This window comes from Podarcis cretensis (genome assembly GCF_951804945.1).
Source record: "Podarcis cretensis genome assembly, chromosome: 8".
Classification (NCBI taxonomy): domain Eukaryota; kingdom Metazoa; phylum Chordata; class Lepidosauria; order Squamata; family Lacertidae; genus Podarcis; species Podarcis cretensis.
In genome coordinates, this window is record NC_137177.1 from 3710662 (window position 1) to 3733645 (window position 22984).

Genomic DNA, 22984 nt, shown 5'->3' on the forward strand with positions numbered 1-22984 from the left:
AACTTCAATAATGAGTAAAAAATGTGGCAATGGGATATTTCTTACTAAGCTTATCGCTCAGGCATGTGTCTATTCTTCCTGAGTCACGCCACTTTAATGTTGATAACATCAGAGTGCAAGATCCTAGGTTCTGCTTCTACAGTATTGCATGGCTCGGTTATTTAAAAAAGGAAACTGAAGGTGATGTTACTCCTGTCAAAGATGCTAAAATATCTGTGTATTCTTGCCCTTTTGATGGTATGATAACGGAAACTAAGGGAACTGTACTCATCAAGAATGCTGATGGATTTTAGCAGAGAAGAGATATCCCAGGATCTGAGCAGGAGAAAAGCTCTCCCCTGCTTTTGGCTTCCAGCAACTGGTATTCTGAATTATTGCTGCCTCCAGCTGCCATCAACAGCCGTCTCTTCCATGAATTCCTCCAATCCTCTTAAAGCCATCTGGGACCCCACACTTAAACTCTTCCCTGGTCTCCTGCTGGCCCTAGTAGGACCAACTTGGCCAGTTAGTGTGGGTGGTGCTGTGGGTTAAACCACAGAGCCTAGGACTTACTGATCAGAAGGCTGGCGGTTCGAATCCCCGTGACGGGGTGAGCTCCCGTTGCTCGGTCCCTGCTCCTGCCAACCTAGCAGTTCAAAAGCATGTCAAAGTGCAAGTAGATCAATAGGTACCACTCCAGCGGGAAGGTAAACGGCGTTTCCATTCGCTGCTCTGGTTCGCCGGAAGTGGCTTAGTCATGCTGGCCACATGACCCGGAAGCTGTATGCCGGCTCCCTCGGCCAATAAAGTGAGATGAGTGCCGCAACCCCAGAGTCGGCCACGACTGGATCTAATGGTCAGGGGTCCCTTTACCTTTACCATCACTTGATGTTTACTGACTGGGGTTTCCCGCCCCCCACAATGACCCCTGGGTTTTTTAATTCTATTGACATCGATGCTGCATTTATGTTGTATTTTATGCTGTTTCTATGCTGTTTTTAAGTCACATTTTGATCAGTGTTTTGTGTTTGCTGTTAGCCGCCCTGAGCCCGGTTTTTAAACGGGGTGGCCAGCCCTGCCTCCTGCGTGTGATGGCCTGGGACTCGGGCTCGGAGTCGGAACCTGAGGAGTCTCAGTCTGCACCGGATCCTTTGCCTCAGGCATGATCTGAACCAAGTCTGGGGCCTGATCCTGAAGAGTCCCAGTCTGCACAGGTTCCCCTGCAGCAAACCCCAGCCGGGCTGTGTCAGGGGCCTGAGCCTGCCCTGGCTCCAGATGCAGGGATTCCCTTGTTGCCTCCAGCTGGGCCATCACTTACAGCTGCTCCACTACCCGTTGGGTCAGGGGAGGCTGAGGCGGCCCCTGGGTCTAGTATCCCACCAACGTCTCCCTAGCTGCAGAGACTGAGGCCTGAAAGAAGGAGAGACCTGAGTACTCGCAGGAGGAGTGCTCACCTTCAGGCGAGACAGGGAGGTGAGTCACCAGGGGATCAGGACCGGCCGTTACCCCAACAAAGATAAAAGGCTGTCGGACCTCGCCCCAGGTTGCGGGAGCAACATTGCTGTATGCCAGATCCTGCCTGAGACCCTGTCCCTGTCCTTGCCGGGTTTCCTGCCTTGGCCCTGTCGGACTGACTCCCAGCAGAACCTTCGGATCCTGGACCCAGCACACTGCGGCAGGGAGTTCCACAGTTTTAACTATGTGCTGCGTGAAATAGTAGTTCATTCTAGTTCCAAACTCTTAAATCTTTGGAATTCAGCGAAAAGCAGGGTTGGAAGGTTCAAACCAAAAGTTGGCTGGAAGTCCGGGGGGGGCGTGTGTGTGTGACATGCAATTGAGATCCAGCCGGAGGAGCATCGAAACTTCCTCCTCTTGCAAAACTGTCTTTGCTATTTTTGCTAGCCAAGGTTAAGTGCAGGGAAGAGTCGCCAGCCGGGTCCAGAGTTCTCTCCTTCCCGTCTGACGGCCCCCCCTGCAAAGGACTCTATAAGGGCTCATGTGTCCCCCCATAAGGGAAGATTTTCGTTTATTACAATGGAATGCTGGGAAGAGCCTACAAGATTCCTTCCATGCAGAAGTGCCACCTAGGAAATTTGTGGAAGAGAAGAAGGAGAAGGCTACCAATAGCTATCACTGCAGATGGTGACAGCAGCCACGAAATTAAAAGACGCCTGCTTCTTGGGAGAAGGGCAATGACGGGCCTAGACAGCATCTTGAGAAGTAGAGACATCACCTTGCCAACAAAGGTCCGTATAGTTAAAGCTATGGTTTTCCCAGTAGTGATGTATGGAAGTGAGAGCTGGACCATCAAGAAGGCTGATCGCCGAAGAATTGATGCTTTTGAATTATGGTGCTGGAGGAGACTCTTGAGAGTCCCATGGACTGCAAGAAGATCAAACCTCTCCATTCTGAAGGAAATTAGCCCTGAGTGCTCCCTGGAAGGACAGATTGTGAAGCTGAGGCTCCAAGACTTTGGCCACTTCATGAGAAGAGAAGACTCCCTGGAGAAGACCCTGATGTTGGGAAAGATGGAGGGCACAAGGAGAAGGGGGCGACAGAGGACGAGATGGTTGGATAGTGTTTTCGAGGTTACCAGCATGAGTCTGACCAAGCTGCGGGGGGCAGTGGAGGACAGGAGTGCCTGGCGTTCTCTGGTCCAGGGGGTCACGAAGAGTCGGACACGACTAAACGACTAAACAACAACAACAACAAACCAATCGCTACCAGCCACAAGGGCTATGTTTTGCGCTCTACAGTCTGTCAGAGGCAGCAAGGCTGCTGAATCAGAGTTGCCAGAAACCGCAGGAAAGTTGCTCTCGTGCTTGGATCCTGGTTGCAGGTTTCCCATCATGGCTGGCCCTGTGAGAACAGGATGGCTGGACTAGATGGGCCCCTTTAGCCTGATCCTCATCATCACCATTTATTTTTTATACCCTGCCCATCTGACTGGGCTTCCCCAGCCACTCTGAGCGGCCTCCAACAAAGCATTAAAATACAGTGGTCTGTTAAACATTAAAAGCTTCCCTAAAGAGGGCTGCCTTCAGATGTCTTCTAAATGTCTGGTAGTTGTTGTTCTCTTTGACATCTGGTGGGAGGGCGTTCCACAGGGCGGGCGCCACCACCGAGAAGGCCCTCTGCCTGGCTCCCTGTAACTTGGCCTCTCGCAGTGAGCTAACCGCCAGAAGGCCCTCGGTGCTGGACCTCAGTGTCTGGGCTGAACGATCGGGGTGGAGATGCTCCTTCAGGTATACTGGACCTAGGCTGTTTAGGGCTTTAAAGGTCAGCACCAACACTTTGATCATGGGATTTAAGGGTTTTACACCCTGGATTTAAGGGCTGTAACTACACACGTAAACCCCAAAATCTGCTTTCCATGAGATCTCACCATGTGTGCTTTCGCTTAGCATGCTGCAGAGGGCACTCCAACACCAAACAAGGTCCCAGCGCATAAACATGGCAACCACCCTCAATAGCAGCTTCCTGCTACCCGGCCACCCCAGGGTCTGCCCCGCCCTGAACGTGAAGGGTTAAGGCACAAGGTGATGGGGGTTTCGGTGCGGAGAAAGCCAGGCAGCTCTACGGCTCGAGGTTTTTCTTTCTTTTTTTTTTATTGCACCTTAATGTTAACTTTACAGGAGTTTGAAAAAATAGAGATCTTATATCCATCGTTAAAAAGTGCATTTTTCAAAGCTGTCTTTATTTGCCATTTTTGCTAGCCAAGGTTAAGTGCAGGGAAAGAGTCGCCAGCCGGGTCCAGAGTTCTCTCCTCTGCTTCCCATCCGACGGCCCCCCCTGCTGCTTAACAAAACAACATCACACACAAAAATAATATTACAGCACAAGGGGGTAAAAATAATATAATAATTATTATAATAGTTAAAAAATTAAAAATATTCCCCCGTTTCCCCAGCAAGTGTATAATAAGCAATTAAAAATAAAAAAAATAAAAGCCGGTTAAAATAAAAGTCCATAAGATTAAAAATAATTCTGGTTTTTAAAAAAAATTAAACACAACATTGAAAGCTTGGTCACGAGGAAAGTTTTTTGGAAACAGCCTGAACGGCGTGCTCTAGAGCTCCATAAAAGCAACAAGGCAGCTTTTTTTCGTTTTTTCGTTTTACCCCAGTCCATAAACACACTTGTGTGGCAGGTTAATAAGAGGCAGCACGGTGTAAGAAGCGGGCAGCGCTGTTGCACAAGATCACACACAAGAGATACACAAGCGCCGCTTGGCGTTGGCAACCGAAGCAACAGGGCGCAAGGAGACCCTGGGGTGGGCTGGGTGGGGGGGGCCACTTCACAAGCAACACGGCTGCAAACCGATTGAAATGCTGGGACAGGCTGGGCCACCGACACTTTTCAAAAAGGGAGCTCACATTTGAGGATCTGGGCACCCTAAAGTGATATCCACCAGGGTGCAGCTAGGCAGGAAGGAAGCCAGAAGCCCAGAAATTAGGAAAGGCTGCAGCCGGGGATGGAAGTCAGCTAAATATCCAGAGTTTTTTTTTCTCACCAACAGTGTCACCAAGGGAGAAAAGGGTGGTGGGGGAGAAGAGCCAGCTTCAAAAACCACGGATACATCAAGCAAAAGGAAACAGGCACCTTAAAGTACATAGTGTCACAATATCGAGGGTTGGGGAAGGAAAGCATCTATACAAGGAGGGGGGAGAGAGGTCCGTTCACAGTATATCACCAAGCGCAGCTCCCCAACATCCTGGCAAAATGGTTGCCAGCCACCCACCCACCCACGTGAAACCGAGCAAAGGCAGAAGTCCCTAGTGGGAAGAGGATTCATTCGGGAGTGGGGGGGATGTGGCCAAGTTTAAAAGGCGGTGGGTAGACCCAACGTAGAGCTGGCCCCCCAACCAGCTGGACAAAAATAAGAGACGTGGCGTTCCAGACAGCCCACTGTGCAAAATTCCTAGCAAAAAAGCTTTCTTTACAAGCATGGAGGCTGCCATCCTCTAAAAGGCTTCCATGTTCTCTGACAGGCACACCAGGGCTGCCAAACTATTGCACAAGTTAAAAATCTGGCGAGTTTTGCAGCCGAGGTTCTCATTAATTAAGTTTTCGATTTTGTATTGAACTCAATATATATATATTAACAAAGTATGAAGAAAAAGAAGCATATAACTTCTTTTTCTTCATACTTTGTTAAGACCAAATACTTTTCTACTGCCCTTTGATTATATTCCCAGGACATTCACCAAAGCGCCTAAACTGGTAATCGTGTGAACTGGAATAATTTCTGCTTGCATGCCTATTAAAGTAGACTTGCTCCTCTGTGCGTTAAGGGTGCAACTCATAAGGAACTGAATTCTGTTGCGCTGACTTCTGAGTAAGCATGCGCCTCTGGATCAAACAGCAAGCTTAAACCACACAGAAAACAAGAGCTTTTAAGCACCTCCTGTGCCATATTCTAGACTTTTTATTCTAGGTACCTGCCAAAATAATTTGGGAAAGGATGGTTGCTGGCCGGTCAATCTCTCAACCACGTTTCATAGTGCAGGCTGATAACTTGGAAAAGTGCCTTGAGAGTGCCCATTTCTAACCATGCAGCTGGCAGAAGATTCACAAGCAGCCAGGCAATGTAGGGTCTGCTAGAACAGGGGGGAGGGAGCCCACCCCCATTCCTCCTCATTCCCCCCCTACTGACAGGTCGTCCCCTTTTGCTCGGCTTCTTACAACAAGACGACCCCTTGGGGTCCCTTTCCAAGTCTACAATTCTATGATTCCATGAACAAAAGGCAGCAAGAATCAGAGAACCATCGTCACAGTCCACACTCAGCCAAAAAGTCCACGTTCAGCAAAAGGCAAGGGCCCCGTTTCCCCCACAGAAAGCAAATATTAGGCTCAGAGTTCTTCCGAGGCGGAGGGTAGATCATCCATCGCTGCAGCCCAGAAACATCCATGCTCCTTCGCTCTCCCATTTGGAAATTGCAAAGCCCAAAAAACAAGGAAATGTTGAAAGCGACCGTCGACACACAAAAAGGCGTTCCACTCACTGCACCCCGGCAGTCTGAACATCAACAACAACATGGTCACAGAGCTTGTGATTGTGGGTGCTGGTGTAGCGAGGGCTGGCGGGTGACTTGGTCTCTCTATAGATAGATATTGGTGTTTTAAAGGTTTGATGCTCCCAAGCTGGGGGGTACGCATTTGCCATTTCTTTATCTCTCTCTCTCTCTCTCTTGTGCCCCCCTTCGCTTAACGCAGAAGTTTGCGCACGTGGGTCGTTTTGTTTTTTCCAATGGAGGTCAGGCAGAGAAAAGGTTTCGAGATTGGGAGGCGGTTGGGCTTTTGCGTTTTGTTTTTGCGCGTTTTTTTGGTTTTTTGAGTTTCACAAGGCAAGGAGCGAGGGAGAGTTCAGGGAGTCCGAGGACTGGTCGCTGCTGCTGTTCCGCTGGTGTGTGGCTCCGCAGGTGGCTCCCTCTGGGTAGGTGAAGACAAACGAAGACGTATAGGAAGGGTTAGCCGGGTACGGGTCGGTCAGCTGTTCACCATGTGAAAAGTAAGAACTAGAAAACGCTACCTCCGCAGGGGACAAGGCCTGCACTCCGCCAAGGGTCTGCTGGTAGTGGAGGGGCAGCGATGAGTAGGCCGTGGGCCCAAAGGGGTCCTCCTTGACCGTCAGGGCTAAACCGCTCACCTCGCCCGAGGTGCCCGGCTGCCCGATCAGTTCTGGCACGTCCTCGTAAGGGATCTTGCAGCTGGGCTTGTGAGCCACCAGGACAAACTCCAGCCGTTCGCGTTCCTTCTGAAGCTCCGCGATCTCCGACTCCAACTCAGCCTTCTCCTCCTCCAGCTGGTCGGTCTCCTGGGGGAAGGAGCGGGGACATCAGCGGATTCAGCAAGGAAGCCATGGGTGGGGGGGGGGGCAAGGAAGGGGAGGTGAGATGCTGTGGAATTGGGGAGCTGGGAGGGAAACCACCACCACCAGTTCCCTTGGGTGGTGCGTCTGGCCAAAATTCCCCAGAAACTCAGGACCGCAATACCTTAAGGACCGCCTGTTTTTATATGAACCAACCCAGACCCTGAGATCATCTTCTGAGGCCCTCCTTCGGGTGCCGCCTCCTCAAGAGGTGCAGAGGGTGGCAACAGAAGAACAGGGCCTTTTCTGTAGTGGCTCCCCGTCTGTGGAATGCTCTCCCTAAGGAAGGTCACCTGGCACCTTCATCATACAGACGCCAGGCAAAAATGTTCCAGGCCTTTGGTTGATCTGATTGGCATCCTATGTCCTTTTAAAATGTTTATTTTTTGTGGGGGTGGCTATTGGGTTGTTGTTTTTATTTTTATTAGGTATTTTGTGGTTTTATATCTTGATTTTATTCTGTGAATCGCCTGGAGACCCCCCGGGTATAGGGCAGTATATAAATTCAAATAATAATAGTAATAGTAATTATAATACTGTAACAACAACCATCACCACCAGAAGGTTGGTGGTTCAAGCCCACCCAGGGACGCCTGTGGGTAGTCTGCATCTGCCATCTTGCCTCGCTGCCTGCTCCTAGGTTTTTTTGGGGGGGGGCGCCATCCCAGTTTTGGTGGGCACTGCAGTCAGGGAGTCTGCCATTTCTCCTGCTCTAGCCAAGCAAGAGACCCTTTGCCCTCTTTCAAAATGGCGTCTGCAGGACCAGAGGGGCCACTGCTGGGCGAGAACCGCTCCGGCCAACAAACTATGGCGCCCATTCCTCCAAGATGGCGGCCTAGAGCTGTTACCTACATTGTCAGGAGGGAAGAACTGGGGTTTGCCTGGTCCCCAAAAGATGGGGATCAGCTGTCCGTTCTTGAAGATTTGTAAATAAAGCTTGTTATCCTAAATATGGGAGCCCAAAACAGCTTAGAACAAGCCACAAGGAGAAGGGCATTAAAAATCAGCGGTTGCAGCCTTTTTTAAAAAAAAACAACCCAACACCGTTTTCAAATATCCCAATGGAAGAAAAAACATTTCAAACTCTTTGCCCTGAAAAACCTGGCTTTACCCCATGGTCACAGGGAATGAAATAATCGGCCGTTTGTGGCCCCTTAAAATGGTAATACCGGCCATGAGGAGACAACATGGTGTAGTGGTTAGAGCCTGAGAGACACCAGGATTCAAACCCCCACTTGGCCGTGAAGCTCACCATGAGCCTCCGGTCACAGTCCCTGTCTCTCAGCCTGACCTACTTCGCAGGGTTGTTGTGGAGGTTAAATGCGAGAGAGGTGGGATATAAATGCAATAGATAGAAACTGGGCATTGAGCCAGGCAGAACAGGGCCCTGAGGCAACTCCACCTCTCTCAAAGCTTGTGGGTTCCCCCCCACCACCCAAGGGCAGGGCCAGTGGCACTAAAAAGCTCATGGCCAGAAAGTCCCCATTTTCCACTCACCGCTTGAAGTCGGTCTGTCAGTTCACGGCGGCGATTCCTGCACTTGGCCGCTGCAAGCTTGTTCCTCTCCCTGCGGACACGCCGTTTTTCTTCCTCCTCGGGTGTCAGCTGCAAGGGCGGGAGAAAGAGGCGGTCAGTCCATGGATGAAGGCTAGAGACAATTCTACCTTTCTGCGCATGGCATCGTCCCAAAGGACTTTGCCACCACCTCTCTCCTGCAGGGCAAACCAGCTGCATCCATCCCTAATGAACCTTGGAGAAGCTGGTCTATCTTTGGACTTCATGAAGAGACAGAAGATCCCTTCCCCTGACTGGCTGTCAAGAATTCTGGGATCCACACAACCGACCCCTGCAGCCAACACTATCTTTGCTCATTCTGCTGGGACAAATGGACATCCTGGGTTTTACCCCAGTATTCAACCCAGGAGAATACACTCAAGTAACCCTGTGAGACTCTTAATCCAGAGGTTGTGGGTTTGCGCCTCACATTGGTCAAAAGATTCCTGCATTGTAGGGGGTTGGACTAGATGACTAACGGTCCCTTTGCAACTCTGCAAGTCTAGGAAAAGATGCAGCAACGTCGGAGCACCAGATTTGGGAGGGTGAAGCAGCCCACCTTAGCTGGACGCTGCACAGCCAGGAATCCAAAGTGGTTCTGGCTACAGTGGACTGGCAAATCCGTCGCTGCAATCTGGATAAGTCACCCATACTTTCCCCCAAGCTACCAAGGGGGCGAGAGGGCGGAGAAGGCAACCAGCCAACACCCCACCCCAAAAATATATATACCAAATGCAGCCGTTAAGGCTGCTTGGGGAATATGTCAAGCAGGGTCAAATCAAGGATGCAAAACGATTTGAGTTAATAACCTCATCGCCGGCTCCCCAGAGGAAGTTCCACAGAAGAATCAGGGCCCTACAATCCTCCCCGCTCACCGTTTCCTCCCGAGTCCTTCGGGGCCGGGCCCTGGTGGAGCGTGGCTGGGCGGCAGGCAGCCCCGAGGGGCCGACACTGTAGGCAGCGCTCAGTCCTGGGGTGGAGTAGCTGGTCCCCGGCAGGTCGTAGGGGTCCACAGTGGGTGGCTGTTGCTGCTGCTGTTGTTGTTGAGGCATTTGCTGGCCTGGAGGCTGCTGAGACTGGGCCATGGAGGAAATCAAGGTGGGCTGCACCAACCACTGCAGGTCTTGGCTAGTCGATATGGCAGTCACTGTTGGCACAAAGGATCCGGGCATTTCCCCAAGGCCACTGCACTCCTGGAGAGGGAGAGAGAGAAGGGGGCATGCATGCTCAGAGGACGGCAGAAATAAGGCTTCCATGTCCCTTCTTCACGTAGCACCTTTGTAGGCAACCGTGGCCTAAATGATCCAGGTGACATGGATCATTCGCCCCCTAACAAATGAAGTGTTTTGCTTTATCAGTAAAATGTTTGTGGGAGCTAGTGTGTCCAGTTGGTTTCTTCTCAAGCTCATTCGTTATTATGGTTTTTAAAAAGCAACCTTGGCCACTACCGAGAGGGCCTTCTCGGTAGTGGCACCTGCCCTGTGGAACGCCCTCCCACCAGATGTCACAGAGAAAAACAACTACCAGACTTTTAGAAGACATCTGAAGGCAGCTCTATTTAGGGAAGCTTTAGGGGAGACTACTGTTGTTTAATACTTTGTTGGAAGCCCCCCAGAGTGGCTGGGAAAACCCAGCCAGATGGGTGGGGTATAAACAATAAATTAATATTATTTAATGTTTGTAAGTCGCTTTGAGTTCATTTGGGGGGGGGGAGAGAGAAAAGTGATGAGTAATAGCCTGCTGCCCTCCAGGTGTTCACAGAACTGTAGACTTGAAATGGGATCCGAGGGTCATGTAGTCCAACCCCCTGCATTGCTGTACTACAAATCCCATCAACTTCAGCTGGTGTCAAATCCCATCAGCTTTAGTCCCAATGACAGCTGGAGCACCAACCCCATGTCTAAGCCAAAGTGTCTATCTAAGACCAAAGGGGGTTGGACCAGATGACCCCTTATGACCCCTTGGCAATTCTATGAAATGAGCCACCACAGCTGGCTCTGTCATCTAGTCCTGCCTTCCATCTGTGTTATGAGAGAGGAATTGCCAACTGCAGTGGAGATGCAACACAGATATTCTGTCAGTGAGCATGTTGGATTTCTGTTAAAAGAGTTGGTGGAAGCTTGTGGCAAACACTGTTCCCTCTCCAGCTTGAGAACTGAAGGCTAACCTCTCATTCCTCGAATAAGTGACATCAGGAAATATTAACAAATATCTGGCGGTTCCCTCATTGCGAGAAGCAAAGCTACAGGGAACCAGGCAGAGGGCCTTCTCGGTGGTGGCGCCTGCCCTGTTGAACGCCCTTCCAGCAGATGTCAAAGAGATAAACAACAACCTGACATTCAGAAGACATCTTAAGGCAGCCCTGTTCAGGGAAGTTTTTAACGTGTGATATTTTACTGTATTTTTGGTTTCTATGGAAGCCGCCCAGATGGGCGGGGTATAAATAATAAGTTGTTGTTGTTGTTGTTGTTGTTGTTATTATTATTATTATTATTATTATTATTATTTTATTATATTAACAAATATCACGAGATCAAATGAAGCGGAAGCATCAGCCATCACTGACTGCCACCACGATGGACACTTTTAGGACAATATACCAGAATTCTTTTTATTGCTTTTCAGGGGGAAGATACATATATTTTTGTGTGTATATGTATTGTATCCTGTACCTATACAGGGAATAATAGTCTCTGGTTTGAAACCTTGGCTTTTTTCTCGTCTTTTTTTAGAACGAAACCTCAAAGCACACAAACTACCAGAAGGTGTGATATAATAAGAGTCCCAAGTACAGTAAGATCTGAGGGGAAGAAAGCTGCCGGAGATTCCCCCTGCAGGTAACACAGCTCAGAAATAACTCTTAGACAATGTGCTCTAAAGCAACTCAGCTCCAGGTGGGAAAAGCTGTGAATCGGAGGGCAAAATGAAGCTCATCCCTAAATTTTGCTGCTCCTTCCCTCAAAAGCAAGGGGAAAGGGTTTCACCCAAGTGCTGCTATGCAATTCACAGGAAAGCCAAGCTGCCTCCAAGCCACTTTATCCGGCCTTCCGCCCCACACTTCCAAATGGGTCGGGGGCTGGCTGCCATTCCTGGCTGGAGCAAGCACATTTATACCTAATATTATTACCCATTTCCCACGTTCACCAGTGGGTCAGAGCAAGCTGTGGGGCGCCTCCACCCCTTCATTGCACCCCCCTCTGAATTGCAGAGGGGAGTGCGCGCCCCTAGAGCTCCCGGAGGACCAGGGAAAACATTGGGAGGGCGAGCAGGCATGCATCTTCCTCTCCCAATTTAACAAGGGAAGGAAAGAGATGGATGCCTATTATGGGCTGGAGCAAGGCCCATTTCTCTCTTCCAGCTAAAGGGGGCATTATGGGGTGGGGAGCTGGCAACTGCCCCCCGAAATATGGGACGCAAAGCATTGCTCCTTCCGGATAAATTGACCAAAGGGTTGCTAAAGAATCACTAAACAAGGATGCAGGGATGGGGAGGTATGGGGAAGTCAAAGGAAAGAAGGGTATGAAAATATAATTTTGAAGTTATACTGGTTTAAATGTTTTGTATGTTTTTGTTCTGTGTTCTGATTTTTTGTTTTCTGTTTTGTTTTTATTATGTGTTTGAAAAATGAATAAAAATTATTTTAAAAAAAAAAGCAAAGCATTGCTCCTTCCACAGTTGGAGAGGATTATTTTTAGCATTTCCTTTTTGCTCTGCTGACTTGCACCAAGATAGAAGCGGCAGCAGCAGCAGCAGCAGCAGCAGCAGAGGCTGGAAGGGGCGTGGCCTCCGCTTCCCAGGCCCGGCCAATCCGCGCGCTCCTCCCGCCCGCCCCGCCCCTTAGCAACGGGGGTGGACCAGCGTTCCAAAATAACCCGCGCGCCTCGGGGAGGAGGAGGAGGTGGAGGAGCAACGCGCCGTGCGTGCTTCACGTCAGCACGGAGGGTTCCAGCACGTCATGCGTTACGCACAACCCCGCCCCCCTTTCCCCCCTTTCGTCTTCGCGCTCGCCTCCTCCACTCCCCCCTCCTCCTCCTCCTCTCTGCGCATGCGCGTTCGAAACCCCGGAGGGAAGCGGGGTGCGGGAAGCGGAGAGAGAGAGAGAGAGAGAGAGAGAGTTGAGGAATGCGGACCGCAGGGGAGACTTGCGCGCCCGGGGAGAGTTTTGCGGGAGATCCGTTTCAATTGCTACCGCCGGAATATTTTTACTTATATTTTGCTTTCCTATCGCGGGTCGGACACCCGTGATCCGGAGAATTCATTTCCGCGTGTTTTAAAAACGAAATAAAATAGGGAAGGGGAGGGGGGAGATCTGTACCGCAATCGGGATCAATTTGGGAGGGGATCGGCCGAAGTGGGCAGGTGGGGCAAAAAAGGAAGGGCGGCGGGGAGGGAAGAGGAAAACGAAAAGCACATGCAGTTGCGGTGGGGGGGGGTGGCGGCGTGAGAGTCCCCCGCTAGGCAGACAAGCATGCAAGCACCGGAGACCCCGAGCTGACCAGCGCTTGGATCAGGGGCTGGGGGTGCAGGGAACTGCAAGGGGAGTAAGAAGGGAGCCTCCGATCTCCTGGATCCCGGCGCCCGGAAGAGTCCGGTGCAAAGGACGCGGCCCCCCCCCCCCCCGACTCCTATGGCTGGACGAAAGAACCCGTCAAGCAAGTGTTTGTCCCTTCACACACACACACACCCCGCGATCCGCGGCTCTTACCTGCGAGGAGGCGGCAGCGGCGGCCGTGGGGCTCCCGAAAGAATCCACCGAGGAGAGGTACTGGGACTCGGCCGAAGGGGACGAGCTGCACCGGGAGGTGGAGTCGTAGTCTCCGGGGAAGCCCTGATACATCTCCCTCGGGGGCGCCGGGGAAAGGCCGCGGCCTCGCCGGGGGCGCCTGGAAGCCAAGGTGAGCGCCGAGCACAGCCAGCCGGCCGACCCTCCCGCCGCCGCCGCTGCTGCCGCTGCCGTGGTCGCCGCCGCCGGATCCGAGGCAGGAGGAGGCTCGGGGCGCCTCCGAGAGTTGCTCCTCTTCTCCGGGTCGCCTGGCGGAGGGGGAGACGGCTCCCTCGGCTCCCCCCCTTCGCTCTCCTTTCAAAGCAACAGCATGGTCCCGAAGGCAGCGGCAGGCCGAAGTTCCACCGGTCGAGCCAACTCCAACCCCAACGCGCGCCCCGGAGAAAAGCCTCCCCCCTCCCCCCCAAACAAGCAGCCAGCAATCCGAAGCGATCGGTCGGTCGGTTTCCGAGCGGCGAAGCGGGATCTCCCCTCCGGCGCTCGGTTCGGTCTCCGCTGCCCGCCGCCGGTCTTCCTTCCCGGGCCCGAAATCTTATGAATGAACCACGCTCTGCCTCGCAGCCTATTTATACAAGAGGGGGGCCGTGCCCCTCGTGACGTCAACCAGGAAGCGCGCCGATCCGGCCCCCCAAACGCGGATCCCCGGCGATCCCGGACCTCGCCGACCCCGAAACTCGGCCCTCGGCTCCCTCTCTCCCCGACCTCCCCGCTTGCCCAAAGGGGTCTCCGTGCGGGGCCGCCAAAGGGCTATTTCAGCGGGGATCCCTCGCTCCGCCCCGCCGGAGTTCCTGTGACGCAATTAGCCATATATGGCCTTGTCTCGGCTGTGTTTGTTTGGTATCCTAGCAATGACGTCAGAGGGAATCCCTTTCTCACAGGCCTCGGCGGCGGCGGCGACGGCGGCGCTGGAGAGCTTTCGTGTTTGCCGCCGCGGCTTTTTATTAATAGAAACTTTTACTACCGTTCTAGAAATGGCATTGGGAGCGGGAGGCGCGCGGAGGGGAAGGCGAGGGGGGGGGCACCTCTCTTCTCGCCCCCCCTCTAGAAACCAACCCCCCCTCCCCACATTAGGGGGGAAGACTCCGGGGGATGCTTTTAAATACCTGCCAAGGAGTAGATTTGTATTATTGCCAAGAGGATCGGCAGTTACCCCCACCTCCCCGCCAAAAATATATGTCACAGTATTATAGTTCACTCACGGAACTCATTGCCACAAGATGTGAGGATGACCCTTTTAGGGAAAGAGCGAGGAGAGGGGAAAACTGATTCAGACAAGCTCCAGCAGTCTACAGCCAATAACCCGCTTGGTTCAAAGGTAGACATTTATTTACGGTTGACATTTATTTAATTTGTGCATATTACCAAGAAATAAAAAGGTATGTGGAATGAATTGTACAATACTTTGCCATTCACAGCCTAACATTCGTTGTTTGAAGGTAAGAGAATCATATATATATATGTGTGTGTGTGTGTGTGTGTATCTATCTATCTATCTATCTATCTATCTATATACACACACCCATATATATATACATATATATACATACATACACGCACATTCTGAATTGTTGTATCACATTGGATGTAAACTAAATTGCTCTAAACTCTGAGCCTCACGGTTTACTGCCCCTCCCCCCACATCAGTTCACAAATGAGTTGATTGATCCCACTAATTAAAGCTTACAACTCTTAGAGTCTCCTATTTTGGAAAGGTCTTCAGGAGCCATTCTGCTTGTGACCCATAAATCTGCCAGAGTTTTCTTTTTTCCTCTTCCCTCTCAATCCCTTTTTCCTTTTGTGCTGTGGGCAGGGGTTGTCTTTTCGTGACGTTTGCTAAGCTCCTCCTCGACAGCTTCATTTGGCTGAAGAGCAGGATAAAAACGCCTGGCATCAATAAGGAACATTCCCACCATCCTGGGAACATGGTGGCGCTGCCCCGGCCCCCTGCATGGGAGTATGTCTGAAGGACGGCACACAAATGCCTGTAATGAATCCATTCTTTGGCTGGCTTTCTTCTCTCCCTCCATCCCCACCCCCTGTTTTTATGATGAATTTGCAAACTAATCATCATCACCCTTTATTCAGATGCCTCACTAAAAGCCCCAGGGCTGCGGCTCAGTGGTGGAACACCTGCTTTGAATGCAGAATGCCCAAGGTTCAATCCTTGGCACCCCTGTGCCTCTCTGACCCAAACAAGAGTCCAGTTCTAATCAGAGCGGCTCTGGGTTCGAGACAGCCTGCATGCAGCGTCCCTCAGTTTCAGAGGGGTGGAGCCTCTGCTAGAGAGCGAATTCAGAGGTGCAAATATCCTCTGGGGATGAACCGAAATATTGCCACTCCCACGCAGGCTTCACCTGACCTTTCCATAGCTTATGTAAGTGGAAGACAGACACACCCTTCTCAAGCGTTTGGATTGCCGTCTTGTTAAAATCCACTTTCGTCTAGAGGCTGGGAGTTCCCCAGGTTCCATTGCAACACCTAGATTAAAGGGTTTGACAGTGGTAACATCTTCAAGAGTGCTGATAGCATGTATGAAACATAATAAGCAGTTTTATACTGAATCAGACCACTGGGCGGACCTGATATATTATTGATTACACTAATTGGCAGTGTCTCGCCAGGGTTTTGCACAGAGTCCCTCCTGACCCTATCTTGAAGATGCTATTTGAAGTGCTAAGATGCTATGAAGTCGTAAAAATAAGATATCATTTCCTCTGAAGCACATCTAGAGATACAGCACAGAACCAGGCACATAGGAAGCCATGATTCCCCTGCCCCCAAATGGAGAATTGCCTCTGAACATGTGCAGATTAGCCATTACATATCGCTTGAGTATCCACAAACAGTTTGGGGTGAGTTTCCTGTTCAGAGGGCTTGTCTTTTAGAAGGGGCTATGAGGGACATGGGTGGCACTGTGATCTAAACCACAGAGCCTAGGGCTTGCCGATCAGAAGGTCGGCAGTTCGAATACCCGCGACGGGGTGAGCTCCCGTTGCTCGGTCCCTGCTCCTGCCAACCTAGCAGCTCGAAAGCACGTCAAAGTGCAAGTAGATAAATAGGTACCGCTCCGGCGGGAAGCTAAACGGCGTTTCCGTGCGCTGCTCTGGTTCGCCAGAAGCGGCTTAGTCATGCTGGCCACGTGACCTGGAAGCTGTACACCGGCTCCCTCGGCCAAAAAACCGAGATGAGCGCCGCAACCCCAGAGTCAGCCACAACTGGACCTAATGGTCAGGGGTCCCTTTACCTTTATGCGCTGGCTGCCCTCTTGTTAGAAACTGAACACAAACTAATGAGGAGTTGTGAGATGCAACCTCTCACCTCCCAGAGAATGAGCTGCGTAGTCGTGACTCTTGGTGACCCCCTGGACTGGAGCACGCCAGGCCCTCCTTTCTTCCACTGCTTCCCACAGTTTGGTCAAACTCATGCTGGGAGCTTCGAGAACACTGTCCCACCATCTCGTCCTCTGTTGTCCCCTTCTCCTTGTGCCCTCCATCCTTCCCAACATCAGGGTCTTTTCCAGGGAGTCTTCTCTTCTCCTGAGGTGGCCAAAGTCTTGGAGCCTCAGCTTCAGGATCTGTCCTTCCAGTGAGCACTCAGGGCTGATTTCCTTCAGAATGGAGAGGTTTGATCTTCTTGCAGTCCATGGGACTCTCTAAACTACAAAGCCCCAAATGCTGCAGCCTATTTCCATAGGGGGGAGTTGCTCCACCCCAATTTATTATCTTGTTTGCCCTTTGCTGAACCTTTTCCAACTCTGCAACACCGTTCCTGAGCTGAGGCAATCTGAACTGTTCACAGTACAGTGGTACCTCGGGTTACAGACGCTTCAGGTTACAGACTCTGATAATCCAGAAATAGTACCTCGGGTTAAGAACTTTGCTTCAGGATGAGAACAGAAATCGTGCTATGGCGGTGCAGCAGTAGCAGGAGGCCCCATTAGCTAAAGTGGTGCTTCAGGTTAAGAACAGTTTCAGGTTAAGAACGGACCTCCGGAACGAATTAAGTTCTTAACCAGAGGTACCACTGTACTTAATTCGTTCCGGAGGTCCGTTCTTAACCTGAAACTGTTCTTAACCTGAAGCACCACTTTAGCTAATGGGGCCTCCCGCTGCTGCTGCTGCCGCCACACGATTTCTGTTCTCATCCTGGGGCAAAATTCTTAATCCGAGGTACTATTTCTGGGATAGCGGAGTCTGTAACCTGAAGTGTATGTAACCCGAGGTACCACTGTATTCCACATGCGGCTGAAAACCTCTGGAGGGACCCCAAGGTGGGGAAGCCTGAGCTGACTCTTAACAAAAGGGGGTGATCCGATCTGCCCTGCCAGGCTGAACCAGCTCCGCTTTGATCTCAGGGGAATAAGCCAAGATGTCACCTTCCTGGAGCCCCTCCCTGGCTTCCGGGGAGGTTTTAACAGGTGTTTCCAGGGAAGGCTAATCTGCCCATCCCACACTAATAGCTTTCTAATGCTCCACCCAGCTGATACTGAGGCCAAGGCAGGGGATTTATGTAACCTGCAGGTGAAAAGGGAACGCCTCTCTGTGCCAGCCTGACTGCTTCTTTTGCTGTATGATTATTCCACAGTCTTCCCCCCCTCTCCCTTAGCCAGTGCCTCCCGATCAGCTCCAGATGTGCTCTAAACAGCTGGTGTTGAGGAAGAGCGTCCCTTTTTATTTTTACTGCTCATGGTTGTGGGCCTGACTTGTAAGATGATCCTGCGAGACTGGGATTGGCTGTGCCAGGCATGCCCAACTCCCAAGAGAATGTAATCTTGTTGTTGTTTAGTTGTTTCGTCGTGTCCGACTCTTTGTGACCCCCTGGACCAGAGCACGCCAGGCACTCCTGTCTTCCACTGCCTCCCGCAGTTGGGTCAAACTCATGCTGGTAGCTTCGAGAACACTGTCCCACCATCTCGTCCTCTGTTGTCCCCTTCTCCTTGTGCCCTCCATCCTTCCCAACATCAGGGTCTTTTCCAGGGAGTCTTCTCCTGAGGTGGCCAATGTTTTGGAGCCTCAGCTTCAGGATCTGTCCTTCCAGTGAGCACTCAGGGCTGATTTCCTTCAGAATGGAGAGGCTGGATCTTCTGGCAGTCCATGGGACTCTCAAGAGTCTCCTCCAGCACCACAATTCAAAAGCATCCATTCTGCGGTGATCAGCCTTCTTTATGGTCCAGCTATCACTTCCATACATCACTTCTGGGAAAACCATAGCTTTAACTATACGGACCTTTGTTGGCAAGGTGATGTCTCTGCTTTTTAAGATGCTGTCTAGGTTTGTCATTGCTTTTCTCCCAAGAGACTGCAATCTACTCCCAGTATAAAACAACAGGCAGTGATCTATCCATTGTCATCGGAGGGACTAGGAGCATTCATGGAGGGTGGGTGGATTGCCCAGAGTTGTTGAGCCCAGAGTTCTTCAGCTTTTATTTGTTAACTTTCGATAAACTTTATTTAATCCCACAATCGATTTTGACCTTTAAAGCTCTATGCGGCCTAGGACCTACGTACCTACAGGACCGCCCCTCTTGGTCTGCTCCGCGGAGGACCTTAAGGTCCACAAATAACAACATTTTGGAGGCCCCAGGTCGCAAGGTGGTTAGGTTGGTCTCAACAAGGGCCAGGGCCTTTTCAGTACTGGCCCCGACTTGGTGGAACACTCTGTCACAAGAGACTAAGGCACTGCGGGATTTGACATCTTTCCGCAGGGCCTGCAAGACAGAGCTGTTCCGCCTGGCCTTTGGTTTGGACTCAGTCTGACCCTTATGTTTCCCTCCCCTTATGGCTTTGACTTTTAAAATGAGGCCGCATTTTAAATTGCATTTTAACCTGTATTTTAAATTGTTTCTTTTTCTTTTTCTTTTTTTCTTATTATGTTTTTACTGAAATTTTATTGGTGTTAGCCACCCTGAGCCTGGCTCCGGCCGGGGAGGGCGGGGTATAAATAATTTATTATTATTATTATTATTATTAGGTTCCCACGTTCTACCAGTATCAGCCGGGGATCTACTGGTAGATCGCGATCTACTGGTTGGACATGCCTGGGCTAGGCTGTCCCCCCCCCCTTATCATTTAAAATGTAGTCTTAGCAAGATTGCAGTGGAAGCAGCGACGAGCGCTTGAGGCTTCATGCTTGCACAATCCCCTGTCTGCCTTTAATAGTATTTGGAGCGGATTAAGACCGAACTTTGACAGCCCAGACTAGAACTGCCATCAGCTTCAGCCAAGCACTGTGTACAGTGTGGGAGCCTGAGAGGTGGCTGCCTCCACATGCAATCTATGCATGACCCCATGAAAATTGAGGTCTGTCCCGCTTCCCTCATTTTCCCATTAACTAACCCTGGACATGGGTGGTGCTGTGGGTTAAATCGCAGAGCCTAGGGCTTGCCGATCTGAAGGTTGGCGGTTCGAATCCCTGTGACAGGGTGAGCTCCCGTTGCTCCATCCGTGCTCCTGCCAACCTAGCAGTTTGAAAGCACGGCAAAGTGCAAGTAGATAAATAGGTACCACTCCAGCGGGAAGGTAAACGCCGTTTCCGTGCGCTGCTCTTGTTCGCCAGAAGCGGCTTAGTCATGCTGGCCACATGACCTGGAAGGTGTACGCCGGCTCCCTTGGCCAGTAAAGCGAGATGAGCACCGCAACCCCAGAGTCGGCCACGACTGGACCTAATGGTCAGGGGTCCCTTTACCTTTTAACCATGAATAGGTATGTTCTCCTTCCACCGAGTACCGGCTTCTGGAAACAGCAGGAGAAGAGAGTTGCTCTCGTGTGCATGCTCTGTTTGTGATTTACTGACACAAGGAACCAAAGGAGTGGAAGATTGAACAGATAAACAAAAGGACTTATTCATGGAGTGCATAACCTGCGGAACTCCCTCCCACAGGATGGCTTACGGATGCCAATACGGATGGCTTTAAAAGAGGGTTAGTTAGTCAGATTGGTGGAGGATAATATGGATGGCTACTAGCCAAGTTGCCTAATCTCTGCCTCCACAGCTGGAGGAGGCAGCAATTCTGGAAACTGCAGGAAGGGAGAGTTGTTCTCAGGCTTTGTTTGCAGGTTTCCCAAAATGGGCATCAGTTTGGCTACTTTGGGGACAGAACTTTGGGCTAGGTGGTCCACTGGCCTGATCCAGAAGGCCTCTTATATTCTTACTGGATACCAAAGACCTTTTTATTTCCAGCAGGCTTTTTTTAATAAAAAAAAGGAAATTGCCTTTTATTATTCATTTTGTATATCTATTTCATTCATAACTCACCTCCTTCAGTGAATCTTGAAGCAATTTGCAATCTAGTAGAAATGTATGTTAAATCGATGGCACCCTATGCCCTTTTAAAATGTGGGTGTTTCTTTGGGGTGGGGTTTATTGGGTTGTTGTTTTTACTTTGATTAGATATTTTGTGGTTTTACATTTTGCATTTTGTTCTGTGAACTGCCCTGAGACCTCCGGGTATAGGGTGGTATATAGATTCAATAAATAAAAAATGAATGCTTAAAGTCAATTTGGAAACAAAGTGGAAAACAATTACGTAGAAAGCAACAACCCATTCCTTTGTTGTTGTTGTTGTTGTTTATTCATTTAGTCGTGTCCGACTCTTTGTGACCCCCTGGACCAGAGCACGCCAGGCACCCCTGTCTTCCACTGCCTCCCGCAGTTGGGTCAAACTCATGCTGGGAGCTTTGAGAACACTGTCCAACCATCTCGTCCTCTGTCGTCCCCTTCTCCTTGTGCCCTCCATCTTTCCCAGCATCAGGGTCTTTTCCAGGGAGTCTTTTCTTCTCATGAGGTGGCCAAAGTCTTGGAGCCTCATCTTCAGGATCTGTCCTTCCAGTGAGCACTCAGGGCTGATTTCCTTCAGAATGGAGAGGTTGGATCTTCTTGCAGTCCCTGGGACTCTCAAGAGTCTCCTCCAGCACCAGAATTCAAAAGCATCCATTCTTCGGCTATCAGCCTTCTTTATGGTCCAGCTCTCACTTCCAGACATCACTACTGGGAAAACCATAGCTTTAATTATACAGACCTTTGTTGGCAAGGTGATGTCTCTGCTTTTTAAGACGCTGTCTAGGTTTGTCATTGCTTTTCTCCCAAGAAGCAGGCGTCTTTTAATTTTGTGACTGCTGTCATCATCTGCAGTGATCATGGAGCCCAAGAAAGTAAAATCTCTCCTACATTTATAAAAACTCAGTCTTTCAGTGCAGCTGCACCAAACTTCGGAACTCCCTGCCTATTGACACCAGGAAGCTGTCTTCACTCTCTTCTTCTTGGCATCTGCGAAGAAACTTTTGGTTTTGAAAGTTGTATGTTGATGCATGTTTTAACCTGTCCTTAGCTGAATGTCGATTTGAATTTTCAAATTTCCCCCTTGCTGATTATTTCATTGTTTCATCCTTTTTGTAATCTGCTTTAAGTTTCTTAAATCAAGCAGTGTGTAGATTGTGTGAAACGAAATAAAGTCGTATATATAACATCACTTTCAAATTCAACACGAATATTATAAGCCACCCTGAGCGGTGTGTTTACACTAGAAGGGCGGGGTATAAACACTCTTAAACAAATGAAATAAGCTGAAATTAAAGGTTCTCCAGGGTGGCTATAAACCTGCAAGCCTGGATCTGCTCTGCTTGATCCGGCGAGGCGACTCTTGTGTTCTCGATGGGCGTGAACCGAGAAGGAAACGGGTGGGCACCCTGCCAGGCTCATGCCAACAAGGCTGGGACAAAGGGATGGGAAACGGAGTCCAGATCCGGAACCGCAGTTCCTGGTCTGAGCAGCAAAGCCTCTTCTACTGGCTTTGTTTGTGCCCCTCATTTGGGTGGCAGTGGAAGGGGCAGGCCGGACTTGGTGCCCAGAATGTTCTGACGGCCTTTTTCTTAAGGCATAAGGGAGAGAAACCCACTGGAGTAGCACCCAAAACCATTCATCAAATGTACTGAGCGCCATTCAGTGCTTGCTGGTTCCTAGAAATCCAAAAGGAGCAGCAGCGTGGCAATGTGGTCAGAGAGGGTCTAAGGTCAGCCTGGGCAGAGTGGAAGAACAAAAGGCAAATCGCCTCTCAATTAAGCTCCCTTTGTTGCTGTTAATTGCCTGGGTGCATGAGGAATTCATTCCTCCTGGCAGCTGGCTACTAGAGTGGTACCTCGGGTTAAGAACTTAATTCGTTCTGGAGGTCCGTTCTTAACCTGAAACCGTTCTTAACCTGAAGCACCACTTTAGCTAATGGGGCCTCCTGCTGCTGCCGCACCGCCGAAACACAATTTCTGTTCTCATCCTGAAGCAAAGTTCTTAAGCCGAGGTACTATTTCTGGATTAAGGTAAAGGTAAAGGGATCCCTGACCATTAGCTCCAGTTGCGGACGACTCTGGGTGTTAAGCTGTGGGTTGGCATAGCAGACGACACAGCGATTTCTCCAAGTAGCTCTTTATTTTGTAAGCTGGAATAGAACTGACTGCAAACAGCTCAGCCGGCCTGCTTTTATAGGCAGCCGGCTGTCAACATTGTAGCAACAACAGCCCAGAGTTCCCGCCTAAAATAACTGACGTGGACCTGAGTGAAAACTGTCTACAGACCTGAGTGAAAACTATATACAGTATCCCCCTGCTGGCCCAGGGTGAAACTTCACTACATAACACCCCTCCCCACCGAGATAAGGCGTTAGTTACAATCGTAATGGTTTCCTTATATACAGCACTACGCGTAATGGTTCAATTAGGCACAAAAGCATATCGGTTACATTTCCCATACTTAGACCAACAGTGATACATGTCCAACAACATAGTCCTTTAAATAAGTTGGGCGCTTGG

The 22984-nt window shown here is 50.4% G+C and overlaps 1 protein-coding gene across 3 annotated transcripts; it reads right to left on the bottom strand.

Annotated features, from left to right (window-relative positions):
* Positions 1-3647: 3647 nt before the first annotated feature.
* Positions 3648-13922, bottom strand: FOSB (FosB proto-oncogene, AP-1 transcription factor subunit). Of its 3 annotated transcripts, XM_079988182.1 has the most exons (5): positions 13110-13922; positions 9214-9597; positions 8348-8455; positions 6512-6796; positions 3648-6411 (listed from the first exon to the last, which is right to left on the bottom strand). In XM_079988182.1, the coding sequence occupies exons 1-5, from the start codon at positions 13239-13241 to the stop codon at positions 6346-6348; spliced, it is 975 nt and encodes a 324-aa protein (XP_079844308.1). In that variant the 5' UTR covers positions 13242-13922; the 3' UTR covers positions 3648-6345. The 3 variants fall into 3 exon arrangements, with proteins under 3 accessions (XP_079844308.1, XP_079844306.1, XP_079844307.1); XM_079988180.1 differs by having other exon boundaries at positions 3648-6796; positions 13110-13917; XM_079988181.1 differs by having other exon boundaries at positions 3648-6796; positions 9280-9597; positions 13110-13913.
* Between the last annotated feature and the right edge of the window lie 9062 nt (positions 13923-22984).

Excerpts from the sequence above, each read along its gene's own strand:
- FOSB (XM_079988180.1), bottom strand. The coding sequence starts at position 13,241 with ATGTATCAGGGCTTCCCCGGAGACTACGACTCCACCTCCCGGTGCAGC. Across the intron at positions 9,598-13,109 it reads CCGCTGCCGCCTCCTCGCAG|GAGTGCAGTGGCCTTGGGGA; the intron begins GTAAGAGCCGCG and ends CTCCCTCTCCAG. Across the intron at positions 8,456-9,213 it reads TCTGGGGAGCCGGCGATGAG|CTGACACCCGAGGAGGAAGA; the intron begins GTTATTAACTCA and ends CCGCCCTTGCAG.